This window comes from Gekko japonicus, unplaced genomic scaffold, assembly GCF_001447785.1.
Source record: "Gekko japonicus isolate JY-2015 unplaced genomic scaffold, Gekko_japonicus_V1.1 scaffold1904, whole genome shotgun sequence".
Classification (NCBI taxonomy): Eukaryota; Metazoa; Chordata; class Lepidosauria; order Squamata; family Gekkonidae; genus Gekko; species Gekko japonicus.
In genome coordinates this window covers 223,363-244,531 of record NW_015161460.1, presented here as the reverse complement: position 1 = coordinate 244,531, position 21,169 = coordinate 223,363, and the positions used below count along the sequence as shown (strand labels likewise).

The following is a 21,169-nucleotide window of genomic DNA, read 5'->3' as shown; positions in this document are numbered from 1 at the left end:
CACATCTAAACTGATCTTCTTTGTGGTTTTTGAGAGGCAAAATGCTCTGTAAGTGGTGCTTCCCTTGTTTGACGTTTATTTCTTGTAATGTGTTCCATAATTCTTAATTTCAATGGTCTGGTTGTACTCCCAATGTATAGCTTATTCAGAAGCTGCAGCTAGTGCAGAATGCTGCTGCCAGGCTGTTGATGAGTCTCACTAGACGGGATCACATCCAGCCTGTGCTGAAAGCGCTGCACTGGCTGCCAATGGCGTACCGGATTCGCTTCAAAGTGCTGGTTCTTACCTTTAAAGCCCTATATGGCCAGGGTCCGGCGTACCTAAGGGACTGCCTTTCCCCACATGTCCCCCCAAGGGCACTATGGTCGGGGACCCAAAAATCTCCTGGATATCCCAGGCCCCAGGAACATCAAACGTGCTGTGACCAGGGCCAGGGCGTTTTCGGTGGCGGCTCCTACCTGGTGGAATGAGCTCCCAGAAGAGATCTGGGCCCTGCGGGACCTTGGGCAGTTCCGCAGGGCCTGTAAAACAGAGCCGTTCCACCAGGCTTTCGAGTAGGAGCCGCTGCCACCATTATTCCACCAACGCTTTTCCATCACTGCACCGCACAATGCGGATATAATCGGGGTGTGTGAGACGTACCTGGCGGATGATAGGGTTGTGGGGACATACGGTCATTGTATTATTATAACATCTGTAGAACACCATCTTGATTTTAGGAATTGGAGTGAGCAGTGGAGCACCGATATTTTATTAATTGTATTATGTTGCATATTGTATTGTATTTTTATACTGTTCTTATTGTTTTTATTAGGCACTTGTGCCCCTGTTAGCCGTCCTGAGCCTCCGGGGAGGGCAGGATACAAATTTGAAGAATAAATAAAAAATAAATAAAAATCACACTGGATAAAATGCACAACAAAGGCACTTTCACAAGTAGAACTTGCATTACTATACACAGTTATGCCATTTAAGATGACATTGTCACTTTCCTACATTACCTTGCAGGCTTTACATTTCAAACAACGTCTATGTCCTACAGATTGAGTGGTGGCTGGAGATCTCCTGGGATTACAAGTCTCTTCAGGCAACAGGGTTTGGTTCCCCTGGAGAAAATGGCTGCTTTGGAAGGTGGACTCTATGACATTGTACCCCAACTGAGGTCTCTATCCTTCCTAGGTTCCACCCCCCAAATTTCCAGCATTCCCAACCTGGAGCTGGCAACCTTACCCCCCATTACCCCATCTAGTTCTGGTTTTTAGATTTCTAGTTGGTTCCAGACTTCTAAAATCTTAATTCTACTTAGGGTTGTAGTCAGACCCTCGGTCTGAGTGGGGGTTCCCCTGATTTTGGGGGCTCCTTCCTACCACCAGCCAGCTGCCTTGCAGTGGGAAGCCCCACCCCCAAGAGCAACAACCTGCAGCCACCCCTACTGCAAGATTTAAAGGGCCCTTCAGCTCACTGGTGGGAGCATGTGATCCACCAGTAAGCTGGAGGGTCCTTTAAATCTTGCAGGAGGGAGGGAGAGGGGTGGCTACGTGCTGCTGCACTCCAAGCTATGAATTCATGGCTTGGATGCAGGTGCAGGTGGCCTCCCCCCACTTCTTCCCCCAAACACTTAAAGGGACCCTTTAAATGCTTTTGGCAAGAAGCTGGGGACACCAGTCCCCAACATGATGATGTAACTTCAATAAAAATATTGAAAAGTACTGGGCCCAGAACCGAGCCCTTTGGCAGCCCACTGGACACCTCTTTATTCAGATGAAATGCTGTTGACAACTACTCTCTGAGTGCGGTTCTCCAACCAGTTCCCTATCTGCCTAACTATCCTACAGTCCAGTCCACAGTCCTTTAGTTTACCCATCAGAACATCATGGGGAACCCTATCAAGAGATTTACTGAAGCTGCTTTATACTGAATTGGACCATCAGTATTGTCTACTCAGACCAGCGGTGGCTCTCCAGGGTCTCAAGCACAGGCCTTACACATCACCTACTGCCTGGTCCTTTTTAACTGGATATGATTGAACCTGGGGACTTTTGCATGCAAAGAGGAGACTTTTCCACTGAGCCACAGCCCCACCATTTGTCAATATCCTTTTTGAAATGTGGTGACCAGACCTGCGCACAGTATTCCAAATGAGGCAGCATCATAGATCTATAAAGGGCCATTATAATATTGGCTGTCCTATTTTCTGTCTCTTTCTTAATAATCCACAATAGAGTTTGCCTATTTTGCGGCTGCAGCACACTTTTTACACTTTCATTGAGCTGTCTTCTATGACCCCTCTCAGTCTCAGCAAGGTCAGATGCCATTAGCATATATTTGAAGTTGAGATTTTTTGCCTCACCTTACATTTACCTAAACTGAAATTCATTTGCCACATTGTTGCCACAGAGACTGTTGCTTGGCTCCATGGAGGTGGTAATCAGATGGATGAGACCAGTGAACTGAAGCTCACTCCAGATAGGACTAAGGTGCTGCTGGTCAATGATAACATGCTTGAGGACTGAGGAGTCAACCTGTCCTGGACAGGGTTGCACTCCTGGAGGAACAGGTTTCTAGCTGTGGGATACTGTTTGATACTGGCCTACAGGATCCTCTGTGACATGTAGTTCCTTTATCAGCTTTGACTGATACACTAGCTATAGCTGATCCTTAAAAACAATGATCTGGCCACAGTAATCCATGTTCTGATTACATCCAGGTTAGATTACTGTAATGTGCTTTATGAGGGGCTGCCTTTGAAAGCAGTCCAGAAACTCCAGCTCATCAAAAATGCAGCAGCCAGGCTATTGTCAGGGGTGGTATAGAGGGATTGTATCACTCCAGTATTGAAAGATCTGCAGTAGCTGCCCATTTGTTTCTGGACACAATCCAAAGTGCTGGTTCTTACCTTTGAAGCCAAAAATGACTTGGGGCCAGGGTACCTGAAGGACCTCCTTCATATTGTGTAGCCCACCAGTTAAGATTTGTCTCACAAGCCCTGCTCTATATGCTCCCACCTTCAGAGGTGAAGCAGCTGGCAACCAGAGAGATGACTTTTTCAATAGTGCCACCTTGCCAGTGGAGTTCTCTTCACCTTGAAGCTTGCCTGGCACCTATGTTGCTCTTTTTTTTATGCTTCAGCCCAAAATATTTCTGTTCACCTAGGCTTTTAATTAAGGGGCTAAGTATTAACACATTTTTGCCCGGAAACTGTTATTTTAAACTATCTGTGGTCAATGTTCTTATGCTGGGCTAGGGATTTTTAATGCTGGATTTTCATTAATATCTTTTTATTTTGTAACCCACCTAGCCTGGAAACTGGTTTTTTAAACTATCTGTGATCAATGTTCTTATGCTGGTCTAAGGATTTTTAATGCTGGATTTTTATTAATATCTTTTTATTTTGTAACCCACCTCAAGCAGGTTCACAGAGAGGTGGCATAAAATGTCCTAATTGTACAAAATAAATAAAATAAGGGCAAATATGTGGTAAGAATGATAATTTGTAACAACTCATTGTCTTTTAAGGAAGAAGAAGAAGAGCATTTGTGTCCATTTACTGTAAGGACAGATTGTATTGCTGTGCTGTGGAGATCAAATCCTCATTCTCTTTGCCAGAAGTCCCCTTTTAGCATTTGAAAATGAATATCCCTTCTTCTTCTTTTTTTTAGAGTAAACGTGGAAGTGTCAGGTCATTTAACTTCTTATGATGAATGGCTAGGATGTGCAGTGAAGGAAACATGCTCTCCTGAGGCCAGTATTCTTGTCTCTCTTATTTTATACAGCTATTTGTAGTTCAGCCATATGCTGTTGTGCTGGTGGTAGCTAAGTGATGAGATTGTTTTGGAGAGTAATCTTTTAAACTTCTATTGGGGGCTGAAATGTGCTGTCATGGGCCAGTATGTTTAATTTCCGCTTTGTATCATACCTGAGAAGTTCATGTATCTCTCAGTCAAATAACTTATCTTTCATATTACCCTTCAGATGTAGATAACTTTTGGTGTTCTGGTGTATGCAGCAATTCCTGTGATTTGTAGTTCTTAATGGTCAGAGCTTCCCTAGTTATGCTTGGGATACAACCCATAAACTTTTTATGGCTAAGCACCAGTAGTATAAAATTTCCTCATAAGAATGGCAAGCATTGCTCTGTAGGGATTCCTAATCCATAGAGACCACAGTGATATTAGGAGTGATGATCCTGGTTAAGCATGGTCACATATCTGAATTAGGGATTGTGAATGGAACAGAGTCCTCTGAGTGTCTCTTGGGAAAGGGGCAGATGGTTCCATCGTTGCTAGTTTACTTATTACCCTGATACACCATTCCTCTTCTAAGGCAAGAAGTACATTAAGAAAATAAAATAAAACAGAAGTTCAATGAGCAGTGACTCATGAAAGCTCATATACCTTGCCACAAATTTTGTTAGTCTTTAAGGAGCTTTATTTTGCTGCTACAGACTAACACAGCTACCCATGTAGAATTATTTGATTGTTAATTAGTAAAAAACAGACTGAAAAATCCTCTTTTAAATATACAGTTATTAAAAAGGCTGTATCTACAGATCTCTCAAAGGGGCAATCAACACACAATCAAGGAAAATATGAGGTACAGTTTCAGTTGCCTCAAACCCACATGCACATAATCTGTTTAAATAGGGTACTCCTCAGAATCTACCCACCAAAACAGCAGCTGAGAAAGCATTTACCCTAGCCAAAAGAAAAGCCCACAAATATTTGGGGACAATTAGTGAAAATAATAATGATAATGATAATGATAGTAGATTGGATTTGTTCCCTGCCCTTCACTACCTGAAGGAGTCTCAGAGCGGTTTACAATCTCCTTTCCCTTCCCCTTCCCATTCCCACAACAGACACCATCATGTAATGTGTCATGTTAATACTTACGCTTTGTTTCAGTTCTGTTTTTTTAAAAAAAATCCTGGTTGGTTCTACAACCCAAATCCTATTTCATTATTTATTGAGTGTCCCCTCCCATCAATTCTGTTGACTCACTCTGTGTAATCCACTTTGAGTCCAAGTGAGAAAGGTGGATAATGAACTCCAGTATTTGAGACAGCCAGCTCATATAACAGCTGCTATAGCACATTTGCCCTGAAGATCTGGATTTCTACAGGAACATAGTGACACCCAACAGAGAAAAAAAAAGTGACAAACAGCTGCTGAGGAACTGACCACTGAAAGCAAAGTATACTATTTGTGAGCCAAGAGAAGCTTGGAAAAGAATACCTAGACAATGAAACTGGGACACCTGTTCAAATGGCTGTGTCTGGGATCGCCCAGCTTCTTGGACCTCCCAATGAGAACTTTTGGGCCCTTACCTGGGAGAGTGGGAAGTGCAAGAGCTGTCTTGGGCTCTGATGCCCATTTTTGGCCTGGGAAGTTGACCCCAAGAGAGCTGGAAGCATGGCAGAGGGCTGGGGTCTGGGGCAGGCACTGGAACCGTCTCACAGGTTGCTTATTTAACTTCCAGGAGAGTTGTTTGGGTGAAAAAGATCTGTTTTACCTTCAGAATGATATCGGGTCAGAGTAGACTTGCTGAGAGTCATTATGTTGATACACTGGGAATTAGATTTGATTTTAAAAAGCTTTCACTTTTTATATCATAGGTTAAAAATAATTCTGAAGGCAAATATCAAAATTTTACTCTTAAGAGAATAATAAACGTGCTTTCCTTCTCAAACCTGCTTTCAAAGATTAATGATATTATAAGATAAAATGTTTGTTTTGTTGGTTACACCTCTTCTTGAAATGACACCATTTAAAAGCCATTACAAATGTACTGTTTCTGAGTTCTGTTATTGCTACTCTCTCTGTGTGTAATCTAGGTATTAATATTATACAGAAAACAGTAAGATACAATTTAATTTATGAACAGTTGGCCTTGACCCTTGGTCAAAAATATGTTCTTAAAGACAATAATATGTTGCATTGCCAGCTGGAAGTATAACGGCAGAATAAGATTCTGGCATAATAATTTGTTTCAGACATACCACACAACTGTCATAAATCCATCTCATTTTACTATCTTAGAATTTCTGTGTGTTAAATTCTGACCAACTAGTGATGTGTGAACACTGCTCAGTTTAAATCACAGTTTGAAAGTAAATAAAAAAGTTTGTTTTATGAAACACTCAGAAATTGTTCTAAATTTTATTGGAGATGTTTGGTGTGCTCTCACACTGCCATTTGGGAACTGTAGTTAAATCCATTATGCTCTGATTGTGCACCAACATGATAAATACCTCTGATAGATAAAACATACTGATTTCAGTGATGATGAGTCACTCAAGACCTGTGCATCAAACATCATCCAAGCAAGTTAGCAAATTCTGAGCAGGTACCAACAGCAGCTAGCTACTAGTTGGGGAGGGACTGTGGCTCAGTGGAACAGCCTTCACTTTGCATGCAGAAGATCCCAGGGTTCAATCCCTGGCATCTCCCTTCAAAAGGACCAGGGAGTAGGTGGTGTAAAAAGACCTGATACCCTGGAGAGCTGCAGCCAGTCTGCGCAGACTATAGTGACATTGGTGGACCAATGGTCTGATTCAGTATAAAGCAGCTTCATGTGTATTCATGTGTATGCTGAATGCAACCAACTATACAAAATGCTGATCATTTTCATGAGCATGCCTTAGCAGGTCATCATTTTCATGAGCAAGCCTTAGCAGGTCTACTCAGAACTAAGCCCCATTTTATTTTCTTCTATGGAATTTTTCAAAAAGAACTGCAGCCTTTGAATTGTGAGCAAATCGTCTATACAAACATATAGAGTGCTCTGCCCTAAAACATACAAACATATAGAGTACTCTGAGCCTGCAGTGCGGGGAGGGCAGGGTATAAATGCAATAAATAAATAAATAAATAATATAAATAAAATGGTAATTACAAGCAACACAGATTTGATTCTTCAGTGTGTTCTTTACAATTATCACTAATATGCATGCTCAGCCCCGTAGCTAACAACTTTTTGCTCGGGGGACCAATGTTTTTCTCAGGGGGCCTGCCATTATATGTCTGTGTGATACTGCCATGCCATGCTCATACTTCTAAATAACAACTAATTTATGCCTAAAGCCAATACTAAGTACCATTATACACAATGCAAGACACATAATCACACACTAATTGATCTATATTACTCATATATATTACTCTGAACGTCTGTTGCCATGAAAACCCTACAAGACAAACTCGTGATCTTTTTAAGGCAGTTTTGGTGCCATTCAGGAGAAGGCCCTTTCTCAGGTGGCCACCTCTGATGATGTTGCTACTCCAGATGATGGGATAACTGAAGCAGTGCCTCTGAAGATGAGTCCTTTTGATGATTCTAAAATAGCTAAACATCAGAACTTTTTCTTAATGAATTGTAGTTCTAGGAATATCTGTGAATTCTTAAATATTAAAAAGAGACAGTGAGACTGTTTTGGTGGATTTTTGAAGACAGCCAGAACAACATATTAGCTAGCATGTTGCACTTAGGGTTGCCAGCAGTGTGGAGGGGGGAAATGCCCCTGTAATAGAGGCTTCAGGTGTGGAAATAGGTCAGTGAAGCTTCCCATGGTATGGTGGCAGAGGTCATTTCGGGGGGGGGGAACGCGGGGGAACGCAGTCCCCCCGGGTGAGGTGCAGGGGGGCGGGGCACATGATGAAGCCCCGCCCCCTCCTTCCGGCCGCCCTGCTTCCAGCCCTCATTCAGCCAGGAGGAGGCAGGAGAAGAGGGAGGGTAAGTTGCTTCCTCCCCGACTCTCCCCACCCCTGCCTGCCTGGGGGCAGGGAGGGCCTTGGCGGGGCTTCCTCGCACTCCTGCTGGCCTTGCAGGTCCACCGCCGGGCCCCTGATGTCAGGGGGTGTGGCATATGCTAATGAGTTATGCTAATGAGTTCCCCTAGCTCTTTTTCTATGAAATTACCCCTGTATAGGGACAAGTAACAGCACCTGGTAAATGGCATCCCATTAAGCCTCTATTAAAGGGACAAGTCTTTTTTTCTGGGGGCAGTCGGTAAACCTGTACATTACTTTTGAACTATATTTGGCTTGATGAATCACAATGATGGAAACCTGCTCCAAATGTTTGCATCCGGAAATCATTGCATCTGGACAGTACAGACCTGCAGAACTCTTTAGGATGGTCAGGGGCCTGTTGGAATCCAGCTGACAGGGGAAGATGGACTGCTTTGCAGTCCACTGTGATCATTTTGCTAAGCACTTTGCAGATATAATCTCTCACATCTGTTTTGACTTGAACTCTACAATAGCAGCCACAGGATTGGATGGTATCAGGATGCGAGTTTGTCCAGTTGTATAGGATACATTTCAACTTGTGCAATCTGAGGATGGGGACAAGATTATTGGAAGTCTGAGACCTACAACCTGCTTATATGACCCTTGTGCCTCCTGGCTGCTTAAATCTGCTGGGGCTGGTAGACTGGGTTTGGAAGACAGTAAAATCCTCTCTGAGAAACAGAGAGGTCATTCTGCCTTGAAGTGGGCAGTGGTGTGTCTGCTCATAAAGAAATCTACTCTGGGCCTAGGAGAATTGAATAACTACTGTCTAGTCTCAAATTTAGCATTCTTGAGCGAGGTGATTGAATGAGTGGAGGCTGGGCAACTTCAAGCATTCCTGAATGAAGTGGATTGTTTGGATCCATTCCAGCCTGGTTTCAGGCCTGGCTGTGGAAGTGATACAGCCTTGGTTGCCCTGGTGGATAAAATGCGCCAGGAGATGGGTGGCGGAGTGCCATGCTGTTAATTCTCCTGGACATTTTGGTGGCTTTAAATACCATCAGTCACAGTATCCTTCTCGATTGCCTTTTTGGGACTGGGACTGGGAGGCACTGTTCTGTGGTGGTTCCAGCCCTACTTTGAGGACAGGCTTCTGAGTGTGATGCTGAGTGACTGCTGCTGACCTAGGAAATGGGTTATCCCCTGTTCTGGATGGGGTTGAACTCTCTTTGAAGGAGCAGGTTCATAGCTTGGGGGAATCAGGCTGCCTGTTGGATAGAGGTGGCAGTGGTGGCCAGGGGTATCTTTCACTAGCTTTAGCTGGTGAGCCAGTTGTGGCCCTTCCTGAGTGGGAAAGATCTCGCAGTTGCCACTGTAGCACATGCCCTGGTAACATCTAGATTAGATTACAGCAATGCACTCTATCTTGGGCTGCAGAAGACTGTCTGAAGTCTGTCCAGAAGCTGCATTTGTTTTTTGGTTTTTTTTATGCCCCCCGGAGGGGAATTTTTATTGCATTTTTATTAACACTACAAACTATAACAGAAAATATGGAAGGGGACTACATATAAGGATAAAGAAAAGGTACCCACTACTGACTTAAAAACCCAAGAGAGGAGGTAATCAAATCAGCTTAAATATATGTTATCACTTAATCACGCTAATCCCGTTATGAACTAAGTCAAGTATAGTATTATCTTTTTCAATTCTTAGTTTTACCTGTTACAAGAGAGATCCCTAAGCATCTAGTTTTAAAAAATTTCAAAAGCACAGTTCAGAGTCCTTCAATCTTCATTTTCCATTGCCCAGTCTCTTTCGCAGTTTGCAAGGACTTTTGGGGGCTGCTGCCCCTTTCTCTGATAGAGAATCTTCTCCGGAAGACCCCAAGTCCAGCTTGCCACTGGACCTACTGTCCATCCCTTTTTTTTCCTTCCTCCTCTGGCTCTCCCAGCTGGACTCTTAAAAATTCCCATGCTTTCTGAACAGAGTCAATCTTTTCCTTTTTATCCTTCATTTTGAAGATTACACCCTCTGGAGTTAGCCATCTGTATCCGATTGTATTTGTCTGAAGAAAAATAATTACATCTTTGTACTTCTTTCTCCTTTGCCTTATTTCAAATGGAATGTCTTTTAGAATTCTGATAGTGTTTTCTCCAACTTTCACAGGTGTGCCAGATGCCGCTTTCAGGATTGCATCCCTCACATGCCTTTTTGAGAATCTTATCACTATTTCCCCAGGCAGATTGTTTTTCTTTATATATCCCGAATATGACCTATAGGCCACATCCATATCGCTCAACAAAGATTCCGCCAGTAATTCACTCATCATTTCCTTCAGATTCTCTCCCTTAGTCTCTGGAATTCCCTGGAAGCGAAGAATCAAATTGGCTTTTTCCATTTGTAGTTGTAACAGCTGATCTTCTGTGGAGATTTGCTTCTTTTCCAGTTTTTGTACTTTCTTCTTCACCCTTCGGGCAGTGGCGTCCACTTCTTTCACCTTCTCAGCTGTTTGATTCATCATTTTAAGAGTGTCATTCAACTGTGTTTGCTGGGTCGTGATACATTGGTTCATTGTTGACAGCTGCTCCCTGAGATTATTCATCTGATCCAGCAGGGGGCGCATGGATTCCGCCAATGTCTTTGCCAGCTCGTTGGTTGCTTCCGGCCTTGGACTCTCAGTTCCTTTCGCTTTTAACAGTTTATCTTTCTCCGTCCTCTTCCCCGCCATCTTTTTGGATTGTTTACTTTTGCAAAAGTTTTAAAAGTCTCTGAATATGCACTTACACGCTCAAGCTTGCCTTGGTAAGTCTCTCTCTACAGTTATAACCACTTTCTCTTCCGCTCCCCCCCTCCAATTTGCTTTAACGTTTTTTGTGCGTGGGAGGCGTCCCTCTCCCACTCGCCTCACTTTCTGTTCCGTGTGGGTGGGGAGCTTTCTTTTTCACTTTAACTGATCGCTTTAGTTGAACTCACACTCATAATTGGTCCGTAGGCCTCGTTTTAGCTCCGTTTCTTACGCTCGACCACCTATGCTTGCCCCGGTCAGCGTCGTTTGGTTCCATTCGGTCTCACAGCATGAAGAACCATCGAGACGGAGAAGCGCCTCAATTCCCTGGCATCGCGCCGGTGAAGAGGCAACCTCTAGAGAGTCCCATGGCCAGAGCCCCTTCAACCGGGTCCCTGGGGGTGTGTGACGATCCTGTGCACCCCCTCCTTCTGCTGAAGCGCAGCTTCACCCCCAGGAGGTCCAGGAGGTTAGTCTGCTCGCATGCCGCCATCAACCAGAAGTCCCAGAAGCTGCATTTGGTACAGAATGCTGCGACCAGAGTGTTGGCTGAAGTGGGTTGCAGATACCATATCACTCCAGTCTTGTTCCATCTATACTGGCTTCCAATTTGCTTCTGGGATCAATTCAAGGTGCTGGTATTTGGGTTGCCAAACCCCCCAGTTTGGCAGGGGTCCCCTGTTTCTTTGAGGCTTCTACCCACCGGCAGCCAGCTGGCCACCAGGGGAAGCCTCGCCCCCAAGCTCCAACACCCGCCGCCACCCCTCTCCCTCCTCTCTTGAGAGAGAGGAGGGAGAGGGGTGGCTGCGGGCCAACTGATTGGGCACACGGAAACACTGGCTCCCTGCAGTTAAAGGGACCCCTTTAACTGCAGGGAGCTGGCGTTTCCATGTGCCCGATCTCCGCAGAGGTCAGGTGCGTGGGGAAATGCTGGCTCCCTGCAGTTAAAGGGAGCAGGCGTCCCTGTCGGGCAGGTGGGAGGGGGAGTCCCCAACATGATGTCATCATGTCAGGGATGCCCTGCCCCCTCCATGTACACCCCCCCAAAGTCCCCCGCTGGGGGGGAAGATAGGACTTGGCAACCCTAGCTGGTATTGACCTCTAAAGCCCTTTACAACCTGAGACCAACATACCTTAAGCACCACCTTCTCCCATAGGAACCTACTCATTCACTCCATTCATCTTCAGAGGCCCTGCTTTGGTTGCCATCACCATCTGAGGCTAGAGAGGTGGCAACCCAAGAAAGGGCTTTTTCCATCATGGCACCAAAACTTTGGAACTCCCTCCCCGGGGAGATTAGTCTGTGTCCCTCTATCGGTGTCTTCTGCTAGTGGGTGAAGACTGTTTTGTTTCATTCGGCATACCCTCAATGATGGTTACTGCCCCTACTCCCTGGCTTTAGTGTTGTTTTTATTAGTTTTTATTATTTCATAATTTTAATGTTTCTAATTGTTCTAATGTTTTTTGTGTGCTTCCTTTGGGGATGGTAGAAAGGCAGCATAAAGTGTTTTAAATTAACAAATAAAGACCAAATTTGCTTAAGCTAAGGAATCAAGGCACAATTGGAAGCTTTGTGGGGCCAAGTATAGTTCTTTCATCTAATTGTGTGCCTCAATAATTGCTGTCAATGATTAGCAATACTTGCTTCTGGCCAGATGTACTGGTGGCATCTAAGATCTGCAGATAGCAGGCTAGGACCCCTCTTTTGGCAAACAGCCGTGATGACATACATACTGTTTGGTCTGAGTACCTGAGTCCTGTTTCAAAATCCATGGGGCTTTTTAATTGAAGTCAATGAGATTCAGGGGTCATTTCATAGAAAAAGAGGTGCAGGAGCTCATTAGTATAACTCATTTGCATATGCCAAACCCCCTGACATCACCGGAAGTGTGTCAGAAGACAACACCCACCACTCAGGCTCCACTGGACTCTTTTCGATTGCTAGCTATGGGGGGGGTGCATAGATCTGCCCTCACAGTAGAGGGAGATCTTGTACCTGAATTAACCTTGGCCTTAAAGGTGCCACTGGACTGTTTTGGATTGCTATCTGGGGGGGGGCTCTGCAACTTACCTGGATGCTTCTTGCTCCTTGTGGCTCGGGGCTGTTGGGAGCAGGGGGCGGGGCTTGTTGCATGTGCCTACCCCCTGGGCTCTTTACTGTGGGAGCTCCGCTCCTGTGCGCTCCTGCAGGAAATGACCCCTGATGAGATTTCATATTTAGGACCTGAGTATGTCTCTGAGTGATATCAGAGGAACAGTACAAGTACTGTAAGAAATAAATGACTTATTTATTTATTTATACCCTGCCTTTCTCCCGAGTGGTGACCCAAAATGACTTACATGGTTCTCCTGTGAGGTAGGGTAATATGAGAGTGTGTGACTGGCCTAAGGTCACCCAGTGAGCTTGCGTGGCAAAATTGGGGATTGAAACCCAGGCCCCCAGATTCTAGTTCAAAGTGTTTAGCTCTCAAAAACTGACTGAATAGGTAAATATGTAAGAGTGACATACCTATTTATGTATGATCACAGTGACATGAGACATTATGTCCACATTAATCTTCTGTATAAATATGTTCAGCAAAACATCTTTACTATTATAGTGCAGCAATAGGAAATATGTAATTCTAATGGAATACCAAGAATGATAGAAACACAAGATAAACTGAATTTATTCTGTTTTAAAATTTCACACTGTTATGTAACCAATGTGTTGTCTCATTTAGCTGCTCGGCTAGAGTCATTATTGCCAACATTACCCCCCTGAATTTATAGCATGTTCTAAGAAGTTAAGTTAATCATGACAGCATGATTTCCAGGAAAGACTTTTTTGTTAGAGCAGAACCTGCTGATCCTTCCCCCCCCTAGTATTTAGTTTTCCTTAATAAGTTTTATACATTAGGTCATCTTTGGGCAAGTTACATAATTGGAAAATGCGGGGGGAAATTAGGGGAACATGAATTAGCTTCCTTGAATCTAAGGTTATAAGGTAGGGAAAAATGTTTTAAATTAATTAATACAATTAATAAAATTAATTTCACCTATAAAGATATTCTGAATTTTTTCTCCAGATACAGTATAAATCTATGTAAAAACAAGGCCAGGCTTCAAAGAACCATGTGACTTTCAGTTCCAGATCAAGGGTTGCCAGCCTCCAGGTGGGGCCTAGAGATCTCCCGCTTTTACAACTGATCTCCAGCTGACAGAGATCAGCTCCCCTGGAGAAAATGGCTGCCTTTAAGGGTGGACTGTATGGCATTGTACCATGCTGAGGCCCCTCCCCTCCCTAAACTCCACCCTCTACTTAGGGTTGCCAGCCTCCAGGTGGGGCCTGGATATTTCCCGCTTTTACAACTGATCCCCAGCTGACAGAGATCAGCTCTCCTGGAGAAAATGGCTGCTTTGAAGGGTGGACTCTATGGCATTGTACCACGCTGAGGCCCCTCCACTCCCCAAACCCTGCCCTCTCCTGGATCCACCCCCAAAGTCTCCAGGTATTTTCCAACCCAGACCTGGCAACCCTATCCAGATCCCCATGGGGACTTTTAACTTGGGCTTCTTCATTATCAACCCCCCCTTCCCCTGAAAAAAACTGCATACCAAACAGCGTTTGAAAGGGAGGAAGGTTTCAGAAGCAGCTTATGAGTGTGGCATGGAGTGGCAGTTCTGCTGAATGAAAGAATTTTTTTTTTAGTAAACATGCCTGAGGCCTTAGAAGCATCCAGAATAGCTATTTGCATCCTGGCCCATGGGTTGACTTCAGAATACTTTAAAACATGTCCTTATAATACCATCCAGCACAGGTGTTCACAGTATGAAAACTTGCAAAGCTGAAAAGTTCAAGGTTGCTTCTTCAACATTCAGAGTGCACTGCTGGGACAGAATCCAAATGTTGCAAATTGTTGTTATTGTTTGCTTGTTGGCTACTTCCTGAGCTTAGTGTTTTGGAAACAAGTTTCTAAATGAAAAGTTTTCCATTAGGAATTTGTCCCATGTTTATTAAGGACACTGCACATTTTGGGGGAACTCTGTACTACTTTCAATTCAATGGGTTGTGGCATAGCACCCCAGCACCATTTGTATTAAGCAGAGAACAGATGTCTGGCTGTGGTGATCACCTGTTGGGGGGAGGGGAAGAGAGAGAAATGAAACAGATTCAGCTGGGAGTTGTTTGCTACACCCATTGCCACCCACCTGTTAGTGTCCCAGGTATGTCCATTCCCTGTAGATCTACCTGACCTGGTTGGTTGTTTAGACATTTCCCCCACTGTGATTTGTTCTGTAAAGTAGTACTGTCCCAATCTGTTCAAGCAAGACAAACTGGAAGAAAGAACACTCTGGCCTGTGGTACAGAATGGCCAGGGAGAGTCTCAGGAGAACAAGAGTGATGCATTTCACTGTGTGTCTCCAGTCTTCATTGACCAAAGTATTTTTGTTAGAACATCAATAAATCTTTTTTGTAGTTTGTGATTTAGAGGTAAGATACCTTCATGCAAGACACAAGCAACAAGAGAAGGAAATGTGGTAACTTCCATTTCTTTTAACTTGCTCTCCTTTTCTTTACCGTTTCAGGTTTTGTGAGGGGGAAGTGCAGATTTCCCCCTTCATACGAGTCTTGAATGCAGAAGCAGGAACCATGAGTTACTTAGGCTGTATTCCAAACGTGCTTATTAAGTAGTAATTCCTACCAAATTTAAAGTTGTTTTGAGTAAATATGTTTGAAAGGCCCTGCACCTCTACTGCCCTTGCTACATCTTGTGTGAAGGCACACATAAAGCTCTCAGAAAAAAAGATTAAGAGGGGTTTTTTTTTGTTCATAATACTTGATTTTAAAAAATAATACAATGAAAATAATCTGAATGAGACTATTATGCTCAGTATATGCAAAAGAATTGTCTATACAGTGATTCCTTAATCCTGGGCCAAATGATAGCAATATCCTAGTATAGCATACTACAGCTGTTCTAACGGGAGATGTTACGTGCAAGATGAGAAATATAGTCAGTACTGTGAAAGGATACAGATCATAATAAAAGTGAAACAATGCTGAACAATGAACTGAATTAAAAGGAGGTAATTATGTGACAATGTTCTTTCCTAAATAAGATCCTCATGGCCCCCAACTGTGTATACATTTTTATCAGTTATAAATTATGGGAAATATTCACCAATACTATTAAGTGTGTTTTAAGACAAGCTAATATAAAATAAGTTAAAGCTAATATAAAACAAGTCAAATCCAAATAGTCACAGTCTAGTCTAGTGTTGTTGAACTTAAGAGGCATTTACAAATGACTATTAATACCAGAATGGCAATCGGAATGCACATCTGGGTAAACATTTGAATGCACAACACTCCATTGAAAGATAATTCATCTGAAAGCTATTTTAGTGGAATAGATGGCAACTACGTCCATATGTAAATTCCAGTAGACATCTGATTTGTGCTTGCAGTTATCATTGGATCATATGCATGTGAATGTCTGGTTATATGCATTGATTTCCTTGGCTGGATAAACAAACTGGGCATGGTTTTGCAATATGAGTATGCACAGCTCAGAAGGTGTATGGGACTCCAATTTTCATTTATGACAGAGGAATCACTGATCCTGTGCGATAGTGTTACTGGACTCAGGTTTTACCATATTGAAGGAGGGAAAAGGCAAGACAGAGGTAAATGCAGTATAACTGCGATCAGATGTGCCAGTTGGTGTGGAGGGGAAGCACCCGTTTCCTCCGGTGGAATTTGACTCACAGTGCTGTGGGCTCAGCCCATCACTGCGTAATCAGACACCACCTTCAGGTGAGTGTGGGGTTTTTTTGGCCTTTTGTTTCCCATGTGCATGAATGAGTAATCACACTTCCACACTGAGGGTTCCCCATGGAGTATGCAGTTATGCGCATGCTGCTAAGCAAGGGGAAAAAATGGCACCGAGTCGGGATGGAATGAGCAGACTATCCTGACGGCATGAGGACATACTTGAGCAATCAGACAGGAAAGTCTGTCTGTGGCCCATTGGCAAGTGTTACGTCCAGACTTTCCCTGGTGTCTTTTAACTCCGTGTCTGTGGCGGGGCATCACGGGGTGCCAACGGCTGCAGGACCTTTCCCAGATGTTGCTGTTTGATCATGGCCTTTAGCTCCATCAGGCATTCACAGCTAAGTTGGATTTAAAGGCATGTCTGACCACAGCCTATAGTGCATTCCTAAAATTATACAATATCATCTTGCTAAGTATAGCAATCAGTGTGTTGTATTTGAATTATTAGTTCAGCAATCAGTGTGTTGTGTTTGAATTATTAGTTCAGTGATGGATGGGCCAGAGGCACTTGTCTGGGAGAGTGAAACATTAATGTATATAATTAATTCAGGTGCTAGGTACTGAGTAATTTATACTTAATATGGCATGTATTTTGTGGAAGGAGGAGATAAATTATCTTCAATTTTAGTAAAGCAAAATGAGGAAAGGCTAGTTAAGTCACCATTGGTCTTTTAACCTTATTCAGTTTTCCCATTCAGTTTTCATGGGTCAGGGTCTCTGTTCATGATTATAGTCTTCAGATTCATTGTAAGTCCCGAACTGGGAACCATGCCCATAATAGCTCTCCAGACTGAAAGGCATATTACATAAAACATATGGCTCATCCTTCTTCACACTGTAATTGCTTCTGCTTTTGTAGTAACGCCTGAAAGTCCATCCTGTTAGAACTGTCATTATAATCAACTTCTCCAGCTGCAATGAGTTCTGCAAAGAAAGGCACTGAACAGAGAATTTTGAGTTTGGATGCTGGTTCAACTGACAGAATAGCCATTGGAATAAGGATCCAAACTGAATTAAAATCGAATGATGACACAAGATCATCTCCAATAGAAAATAAAGCTGTTGTGTCCATGTAGCTTTCTTTGTAACAGAGCTTCATGGTAAAAGATGGGAAGCAATTCATGGAACGAGAAAAGTAGTAAAGCCATGAATTTAATGTACCAGTTCAATATTCCATTTGTTTGTATAAAAATTTAGTGATTGCAAAGCAATCACTCAGTTGAATATTAAGAAACTGAAATGATATTTTGTGTATATGGTTTGGAGATGGGTTTGTGTTCCAGGTTTGAATACTGGTTTGATTTCCATATCTTTTTTCAATAGGGCTATGTAGTCAGAAATTTACAGAACAGTATTCTCTAATATCCAAAATGCTCTGTCAAAATTGTCTCCATCATTCTTGAATGGTTGGAAACCTGGTTTGACATTTATTATGGAACTTAGCCATCTGGTTTAGTTTTTCTGGTTGGGTGGGGCAGCTAGCTCTTTGAAGAAGTTTAGGGGGAAGGGCCAGGGAGCTCACTAATCCAAGGCAAGTATCCATTGACCCAGGGGCCTGTCACTCCCCAGGACTGGATTGGGGAGGGAGGATTGGCTGAGCCAATGGTTGTCCCTCCCTTGGGGAATCATTTAAAAGGTATGCCCAGGAGTGGCCAGGGAGAGTCAGATCCATTGCCCAGCAAGTGGGAATAAGTACTTGGCAGAGCAGTGTGGGGAAACTAGTTGAAAGGAACCCCCCTCCTCTTGTGTGATTCTGAGGCTCTATCCTGGGGCACTTGCCCAGCAAAAAACAACCATGGAGAGTGAGACAGCTCTGGACTCAGACCCAGCTACAGTGGATCCTGACAGCTTCATGACTTTTTCGGGGGAAGCCCCAGTTGTTTGGAATGGGCTGCCTAGAGAAGTCTGGGAAGTGTCACCCCTGGTAATCTTTAAGAAAAGATGTAAAGCAGTTTTATTTAAATAGCCCTTTGGAAATTGATCTGCTGATTATATGAATCTTGTTATTTTAAAGATTCTAATATTTTTGTATGATCTGTTGGAAACTGACTTGAGCAAACAACAGAAAAGTGGTATATAAATATTTTAAATAAATATTATTTAAGACCTTAAGCCCAACACTGGTGTTCTCTATTAGTGTGGAAATTAGTTGCTTTAATTTTTCCACTGGAGCAAAACACACCTTTAAGTTTTAGCACCCATTGCCTGTTAAATTATTTCTCAGCTTCAGAACAAGAGAACTTTAAGCAGGGGTCATTTCCTGCAGGAGCACACAGGAGCAGAGCTCCGGCAGTAAAGAGCCCAGGGGGTGGGCACATGCAACAAGCCCCACCCCCTGCTCCCAGCAGCCCTCAGTCAGAACAAGAAGCAGCCAGGTAAGCCGCAGAGCCCCCCCAACCCCCCAGTCCAAAACAGTCCAGTGGCACCTTTAAGACCAAGTTTTATTCAGGTACAGGCTCTCCCTCCTCTGTGAGGACAGATCTGCAGGTCCCCCCCCCCCAATAGCTTGCAATCCAAAACAGTCCAGTGGAGCCTGAGCGGTGGGTGTTGCCTTCTGACACACTTCCGGTGATGTCAGGGGGTGTGGCATATGCAAATAAGTTATGCTAATGAGTTATGCTAATGAGCTCCTCCACCTCTTTTTCTACAAAATGACCCCTGACTTTAAGGATATCCACTAGGAACAGTGACTCCTTTTGGAAGTCTGGGACTGGGAAGACTTACACTACTAAGGAGATCTGTGCCTTTACTTGACTCTACCACTCCTGCCCCCTCTGCTTAACTAAATAATAGCTGTTTTATCCAGATGCACATTAAAAAAAATGTTATTGATGGGAGAGAGGTTTCCCATGGTAAGTGTAGTTGTGAATTTTATATTAGATATATAATTATTTAGATTATGTACAGTTTAATCCTATGGTAGAGTTACTTCAGGCTAAACCCAATGAAATCAATGGATTTAAACTGGAGTAACTGCCTGGGATTGTACTGCCAATGATACTTTACCTATGAGAGTCTGGCCCTGTTTGAAACCACCAGGAAAAACTGAAATGAATTGGAAGCCTGCCTGAGTAAAGTGTTACAATAATATCATTATGTGAAAATTAAGAGGGCTCTTCAATGTCTTCCAGCTGTGTTAGGAAGGCAGATTGATTCTACATATAGCATTTCATATGCAGTTCAGTTTGAGATGATTTTAGCAATTAAATTAGGATAAGATGTCTATGTGAATGTTGCACTATTTTGATGTGATTTATGTACTCCCAGGGAATGTTTTTAAAGTTTCCTTATCTGCAACACTAATTAGATGTATAATTTAATGCCTTTAACTGATTTATCAACAGCTCAAGTTGTTTGTAATTTAGGATTTGGGAACATCTCACCACGTACAGAAGGTGGAAAGATATTCTGCATCATCTATGCCTTACTAGGAATTCCTCTCTTTGGTTTTCTGTTGGCTGGAGTTGGAGATCAGCTAGGGACCATATTTGGGAAAGGAATTGCCAAAGTAGAAGACACATTTGTTGTGAGTATGACATGCATTTTCCTAAAATTTAAATAGTTGCTATACCTTAGCAAATGTGATTTTAAAGAACAGTAAATACATAGTGGAAACAACAGTAAAATGACCCATATGTGCTGGAAAGAGTATTAAAAGCTTTCTCGCTTTTCAAAGCAAACTATGCATGGAAACAGCAATATACTGCTGATTTAGTCTTGGATTTTTGCAATGTGTTAAGGTAGATATTTGCCATTGTCTTTAAGAGCTCATCTAGACAATGCATACTGACACATATTAGTCACCCTGATGGAGTTTCTTGTTGTTCAAAAATAGTTTGGGGAAAGAAGGCTATGTGAATTTGAGAATGGTGAGTGGAGGAGGCGTTTAAGACTTTCTCTGTTTGTGGTTCTCAACTCCAAATCACACATCTCATCCTACTTCCCCCCAACATAGGTCCATAGTTGCACTTGAAATCTGGAGGAGAGAAGTAGGGACAAAGAGAAGTTTCTGTGCTCTACATTGCCTCTTCCTAAAGCCATTTTTAAAAAAATTCATTGGTTCAGAGTTACATATATTTGCATGTAACGTCAACTTTGGTTCTAAAATACTTGTAAGACTTCTGTAATGATCTTCTTGTGTTCTTCGTCAGTGCAGCATCATAAAGGAAAATGAGGGGAAAGGGAAATTAAATCACTGTTATGGTGGGCCAACTCTTCTCAGTTTGATTCAGAATTGAGTTAGCATTTAAAGTAACCTCATAAAACACTTCAGGGGAAAACTAGCTGACCAACTTTTTTCAAGAGTTCTTTATTGGTTTGTGATTCTGTGTGTGTAAGTTCTTTTCTGAGATACATACATGTCCCCACGGTGCTGCTTTGGGTGTATAGTGAGGGTCATGGAAATGCAGCCTGGTGTCTAAATAGTGGGGATCAAGTATTTTTAATTCAGCATCAAATTTCTGAGCAGAAATACCCAGCCATACTCTTTCTCACAGTGACCAAACTGGGATTTATTTTGACTGGATTACACAGGGATGATACAAGTGACAGTGATATGAAATCCACCATGAGCATAGAGGAATCTTAGGTAGCACTGCAATTTTTAAGGGACACCAGTTGCCACTGATTTTTATAAAGAAACTTCTATTCCAGAACCAAATTCTAAATTTGTAAAAGGAAAATATCAGTCTACAAATGTAAAACACAGTTTTTAAAAAATTCTTTAGGTGGGATAAATCAATGATTCAGGTGGGACAGTATCCCTATTTGCACAACAGTATCCCTATTTGCACATCCTCGTTCCTGTCCAATTTTTTTGTATAATAAACATTGAAA

The 21,169-nt window shown here is 42.8% G+C and overlaps 1 protein-coding gene across 1 annotated transcript in view; it reads left to right on the top strand.

Annotated features, from left to right (window-relative positions):
* Window positions 1-21,169, top strand: part of KCNK2 (potassium channel, two pore domain subfamily K, member 2) — a 144,530-nt gene that overhangs the window by 63,293 nt on the left and 60,068 nt on the right. Inside the window, exon 4 of the mRNA XM_015429098.1 lies at window positions 19,699-19,859. Coding sequence (XP_015284584.1) covers window positions 19,699-19,859 — 161 coding nt within the window. The remainder of the gene's footprint in view (window positions 1-19,698; window positions 19,860-21,169) is intronic.